Source organism: Chiloscyllium plagiosum, chromosome 7 (genome assembly GCF_004010195.1).
Source record: "Chiloscyllium plagiosum isolate BGI_BamShark_2017 chromosome 7, ASM401019v2, whole genome shotgun sequence".
Classification (NCBI taxonomy): Eukaryota; Metazoa; Chordata; class Chondrichthyes; order Orectolobiformes; family Hemiscylliidae; genus Chiloscyllium; species Chiloscyllium plagiosum.
This window is the reverse complement of record NC_057716.1, coordinates 99,207,748-99,214,424: the sequence shown is the minus strand read 5'-3', so window position 1 is coordinate 99,214,424 and position 6,677 is coordinate 99,207,748. Positions and strand designations below refer to the sequence as shown.

The following is a 6,677-nucleotide window of genomic DNA, read 5'->3' as shown; positions in this document are numbered from 1 at the left end:
CCCTCCTCTCATTTATCTCTCCACCCTTCAGGCTCTCTGCCTCTATTCCTGATGAAGGGCTTTTGCCCAAAACGTCGATTTTCCTGCTCCTCGGATGCTGCCTGAACTGCTGTGCTTTTCCAGCACCACTAATCTAGACTCTAGTTTCCAGCATCTGCAGTCATTGTTTTTACCTTCCTTAATGAAAATAGCCTACTACTCCCGTGCTTAAGGCGGCAACACCTTCTTGGAAAATAAAACAAATATTCAGCACTGTTTACTCATAGCTGTAAAACTATAATTTCACAATTCAAATGATGATATTCCCCAGAAGGCTTGCAATGACAGTCAGTCGTCTTTCTTTCCCAGCAGACAACTTTCAACCAATTAGAAGTACATTAAAAATATCTAACTCCCACCTGGAGTCTGCTAATTAATAGTTAATTAAATACACGGCATGATCTCTATTTGATCCAAAACAATCAAACTTAAATCGTGCACAGCAAGTAATGTCAATCGAGTAAAAAGATACGACAGTTTCTCCTGATACAAAAAAGGAACACCAAAAATGAGAACAAATCTCATTTCTATAGCATCTTTTACACAGTGTCCAAAAGCATTTTACCACCGTATCTGATAAAAACAGAACAGAATTGTAATGTAACCAGTGCAGCAGGTAACTTGCACAAACTCTTCTTCAAAAGTGAGTCGGCATTCAACCTTCCCTCATCTAGCATCAATTTCCTTTAGTATCATCTCATTAAACGTCCGGAGATTCAGTTTCAGATCGACTACTTCAGTATGTCCCTGACCCAATTTGGCTGGACTCTCCCTCGGAGACTTGTGGTCTCTCTTAATGCCATACCACTGCCAGAGATCTGCACCTGGGAATTGCCACAGCCCTGACCCACTCCATTCCAGTTCCACAGGGGACTGGTCACAACTCGCCACTCACAAGCCATAATAGCAGCAGAGTGCGCAAGCAAGAGAGAGAGACAAGTTATGACTGAGGATGATAACGACAAAGGCCCAGGCCCCACAGCCTGTCAAGTGGAGCACTCAAACCAAGTGGGACTCTCTGAAGGGGCTGAAGCCAGCAAGAAAAGCAACTGCAGACCTTTAAAAGACAATGAAAATCTGCTGCAGTTCGAGACTTCAACTGAAATTTAAATGGATAGCTCTTTCGAGGAGGGGCCAGAAGACACAAGCACAGCAGACAGAGACAGACAGAGACAGACAGAGACAGACAGAGACAGACAGAGACAGACAGAGACAACAAATTACTACACATACCTCGTTCAATATCATCCATTTGTGAAGTTGGTGACATTTTTTCCTTTGGTGGAGAATTCTTCGCTGCAAAGGAGGCCTTGGCATTGAGGCGCACTTGTTGCCCCAGACGATTGGTCTGTTGATCAAGGCGTGATTGGATTTTGCTACTTCCTTCCGCCCTGAATAGAATCAGAGTTTTTACAGCACAAAGAATTCACCAGGCCTGTGAAATAGGCAGCCTTTACCCAATGTTGGTCTCCTTATGAGACACACAGTCTGGATCTACTTACTACTGTAATCATATTAATCATACTTCTTTAACATTCCTAACCACAACCTGACCATGACCGCTGTGCAAAATTCTCAAACAATGCCGTACTAGAGACAGATCTGCACAGTAAGTGCAAGCCCCAGTGGAATAGTACAGAACAAGAAGGTAGCCATTTGATCCATCATGGCCTATTACCTGCCCTCTGTCTCTTCATTTCCAATTGCCTCCGAGACATTAACCGCCTCAACCTATCTACCCCCCTCCTCCACTCCAACATCTCCCCCTCAACGCGCAGCCCTCCACTCCCTCTGCTCCAACCCCAACCTCACCATCAAACCAGCAGATAAAGGGGGTGCAGTGGTAGTTTGGCGCACTGACCTCTACACCGCTGAAGCCAGACGCCAACTTGAAGACCCCTCGTCCTACTGCCCCTGCGACCATGATCCCACCCCCATCACCAAACTGTCATCTCCCAGACCATACACAACCTCAACACCTCAGGAGGAGATCTCCCACCTACAGCTTCCAACCTCATAGTCCGGGAACCCCACACTGCCTGCTTCTACCTACTTCCCAAGATCCACAAGCCTGACCACCCTGGCCAACCCATTCTCTCAGCATGCTCCTGCCCCACCGAACTCATCTCCACCTACCTCGACACTGTCCTATCCCTAGTCCAGGAACTCCCCACATACGTGCGAGACACGCCCTCCACTTCTTCCAAGACTTCGGTTTCCCTGGACCCCAGCGCCTCATCTTCACCATGGATATCCAATCCCTCTACACCTCCATCTTCCTCTCCCGACGTCCCCAGCAGTACCCTTCCACCGACACATTCGTTTGGCTGAACTGGTCCTCACCCTTAATTTCTCCTTCGAATCTTCCCACTTCCTCCAGACCAAAGCGGTAGCCATGGGCACCCGTATGGGCCCCAGCTATGCCTCTTTGTTGGCTACATAAAACAGTCCATCTTCCGAAGTTACACCAGCACCACTCCCCACCTCTTCCTCCGTTACATTGATGACTGCATTGGTGCCACCTCGTGCTCCCGCGAGGAGGTTGAGCAATTCATCAACTTCACCAACACATTCCATCCTGACCTTAAATTCACCTGGACCATCTCTGACACCTCCATCCCCTTCCTGGACCTCTCCTTCTCCATTAATGACGACTGACTTGACACACTTTTTTTTTTTTTACAAACCCACCGACTCCCACAGCTACCTGGATTACACCTCTTCCCACCCTACCTCCTGCAAAAATGCCATCCCGCATTCCCAATTCCTCCGCCTCCGCCGTATCTGCTCCCAGGAGGACCAGTCCACCACAGAACACACCAGATGGCCTCCTTCTTTAGAGATCGCAATTTCCCTTCTCACGTGGTTAAAGATGCCCTCCAATGCATCTTGTCCAAATCCTGCCCCTCCGCTCTCAAACCCCACCTCTCCAACCATAACAAGGACAGAATGCCCCTGGTGCTCACCTTCCACCCTACCAACCTTCGAATAAACCACATCATCCACCGACCTTTCTGCCACCTCCAAATGGACCCCACCACCAGGGATATATTTCCCTCCGTACCCCTTTCCGCAAAGACCATTCCCTCCGTGACTACCTGGTCAGGTCCACACCCCCCAACAACCCACCCTCCCGTCCTGGCACCCCCCCCCCGACACCACAGGAATTGCAAAACCTGCACCCACACCTCCATCCAAGGCCCCAAAGGAGCCTTCCACATCTATCAAAGTTTTACCTGCACATCCAACAATATCATTTATTATATCCATTGCTCCCGATGCAGTCTCCTCTACATTGGGGAGACTGGAAGCCTCCTAGCAGAGTCTTTGGGACACCCACACCAATCAACCCCACCGCCCTATGGCCCAACATTTCAACTTCCCCCTCCCACTCTGTCGAGGACATGCAGGTCCTGGGCCTCCTCCACCGCCACTCCCTCACCACCCGACGCCTGCAGGAGGAACACCTCATCTTCCACCTCGGAAGACTTCAACACCGTGGTATCAATGTGGATTTCACCAGTTTCCTTATTTCCCCTTCCCCCACTTCACCAGCTCACCTTCCAACCTGCCAGCTCAGCACCGCCCTCATGACCTGTCCTACCTGCCTATCTTCCTTTCCACCTATCCATTCCACCCTCCTCTGACCTATCACCTCCATCCCCACCCCCATTCACCTCTATGCTACTTTCTCTCTACCCCCACCTTCCCCTCATTTATCTCTCCACTCTGCAGGCACCCTGCCTCTATTCCTGATGAAGGGCTTTTGCCCAAAACATCAATGTTCCTGCTCCTTGGATGCTGCCTGACCTGCTGTGCTTTTCCAGCATCACTGTAATCTAAACATTTGATCCATCATGTCTGTATTGGCCCTTTAAGAGGGCTATACAATTAAGCCTGCTTTCTGATTCTTTCCTCTCAGCCTCAATCTTGTTTCATTTCCAAGTTGGGATCCAATTTTCAACTTGAAGTTACAATTGAATGTGATCCAGCACCTCTTCAGTTAATTAAATTCAGATCATAAGAACCCTCTATTGTGTGCAAAAATATTTCTTCTCATCTCCCCAAATTCCCTTGTTAAATTTTAAACCAAGTGACATGTAATCCTTCATTTTGGACATAATGCACAACTTAAACAAAAAATTTCCTTTTATTTACTCTAATAAAATGTTTCACTATTTTGAAAACTGCCATTAAATCTCTCTTCTATCTTCTCTGGAAAGAACCACCCCAGTAAGGGAAATTGTTTGCCCTTGTATCATTTTAGACCATAAGACATAGGAGTGGGAGTGGAAGTAAGGCCATTTGGCCCATTGAGTCTAGTCCACCATTCAATCATGGCTGATGGGCATTTCAATGCCATTTACCCACACTTTCCTTATAGCCCTTAAACTCTTGATCTCGTAAGGGATTATCAATCTCAAATTTTAATACATTTATTTAAATAAATTTTATAAAATTTTAATAAATCTCTGCACTCTTCACCCTCAAAAGAACTAGGTTAAGAATACACCTTCCTAAATTTTGTGATCAATCTGGGTCCACAGATGGACAGAAGTACCTGCCGGAGTGGGAAAGGGCACAGTGACCTTCTGGTGTTGCAGAAACAAACTCAGCAGTGACACCACCCACCTGGTTTTCTTCACAGTGATGTTGCTGCTAAGTTTCTCCAGTCGATATTCCCCAGTGTCGTGATTCACAATGAGAACGCACTCCTTCAGGTAAGGTCTCTTTGAGCCTTTAAACACTGAGATGGGAGGCATTGAGCCCTGTTTGAACAAAGTCAAAGTCAGTCCGTCCTCTCAGTTTGAAAAGATCACTAAAATAAAAATCAGTTGCACTGTGACCAGCACTAAATGATGTCGCAATCAGCATTCCCGCCAATATGGGTCCATGAAAGCCAGCAACTTCCAGAACTGGACGACAGTGCAGTGACTAGCATTGGTACAGTGATAGTCATGTGGGGACTCTCAATGTGGCTGCGTGCAGGCAACTTAGAGGGAACATTGGTTGCGATCTCACATCCAATGTGTGAGGCAGGAGGACATTTAATTGTAGTTTATAATAAAGATCATAACGAAAAGTATGAAGCCTATATTGTTTTATTTTTCTGCATTTTGCATTGTGGGCTGAAGTGGGAAATTTCGAGGTTGGGGGCATATTTTTAAGACGAGAGAAATATTTAAAAACAACAACATAAGGCAACTTTTTTTTTTAAAAAGAGTGTGGTTTGTGTGTGGAATGAAGTTCCAGAGGAATCTGGGTCCAGTTACAATGTTTAAAAGACATAAGTACATGAATAAAAAATGTTTGAAGGGATGCGGGCCAAGCCCAAGCAGGTGGAACTAGTTTGAGATTATAGTCTGCATGGACTGGTTGGTCTGAAGGATCTGTTTCCATACAAAGGCTCTATGACTCTTAGAGGATTGCTTAAAAACCAAGGGATATGGAGAGGATTGCTTAAAAACCAAGGAATATGGAAAGGATTGCTGCACCCATTGTAAAGCAAGTTACCTGAAACTCATTACAAGTGGTATTTACACTGCATCTCACTTTTATGACGACTCTGGGAATGGAGGACAAGATTTCCAATGTTTTATCCCACTGAGACGTAACAAAACGAAAATTTTGCATGGCTACAAGGGTAAAGTAGGGAACAGAGACTCATGGGCAATGCAAATTACAATCGGGAATGTATTAACTGAAAAGGATGGTGAAGATTAAGTAAACAATCTCAAGGTTTCAAAAGGAAACTGGATATACTAGAAACAGGAAAAATTTGCAAGGCTGCAGGAAGAGAGTAAGGAACGAAAGCTGTTTCGATAGAATTACTAAACAGTCAGAGTCATACAGCCTGGAAGTTCATCCGTGCCAACCAGACATCCCATTTCTGACCTAGTCCCATTTGCCAGCATTTGGCCCATATCCCTCTAAACTCTTCCTACTCATATACCCATCCAGATGCCTTTTAAGTGCTGTAATTGTACCCCTCCACCACTTCCTGTGGCAGTTTGTTCCATACATGCACCACCCTGTGGGGGAAAAAAAAACATTGCCCCTCAGGTTGACAGCGTCCTTTGGTGCTCCACAACTGTGTGAAGTGAATGGAAAAAGAAACTGGGTGACTGGTTGACTCACCAAGTTAGAAAGATGAAGGTCGAGGCAAAAGACCACAGTTCAGTCTCAAACAGAAACAGAAATTGCTGGAAAATCTCAACAGGTCTAGCAGAATCCATGGAGAGAAATCAGAGTTAACATTTTGGGTCTGGTGACCCTCCTTCAGAACTGATGGTAGCTAGGAAAAGGTTGTTTTCAATGCAGAAGGTAAAGGGTTAACAACAGATGGAGATTGCATCCAAAGATAGAGGAGAACAGCCAGACAAACGAGTGGATAATGATCAGCCTTGGAGGATGAATGGCTGCTAATGGGGACTAGTGGCAAACAATGGGGTGTGTGTAATAGCAGACCATGTGATAACAAGCCTGGTGCATGGAGGTTAGGCTAAGGACATGGGAGAAGGTGCCTCAAGATCTTAAATTGCTAAACTCAATATGAAGTCCAGAAGGTGGTAGAGTTCCCAAGGGGAAAGCGAGGTGCTGTTCTTGCAGCTTACACTGAGCTTCACTGGGGGGGCGAG

At 46.0% G+C, this 6,677-nt stretch overlaps 1 protein-coding gene across 1 annotated transcript in view; it reads right to left on the bottom strand.

The window, feature by feature from the left end:
• Positions 1-6,677, bottom strand: part of eaf2 (ELL associated factor 2) — a 34,575-nt gene that overhangs the window by 6,148 nt on the left and 21,750 nt on the right. Inside the window, exons 3-4 of the mRNA XM_043694512.1 lie at positions 4,672-4,808; positions 1,273-1,430 (exon numbers count right to left, since the gene is read on the bottom strand). Coding sequence (XP_043550447.1) covers positions 1,273-1,430; positions 4,672-4,808 — 295 coding nt within the window. The remainder of the gene's footprint in view (positions 1-1,272; positions 1,431-4,671; positions 4,809-6,677) is intronic.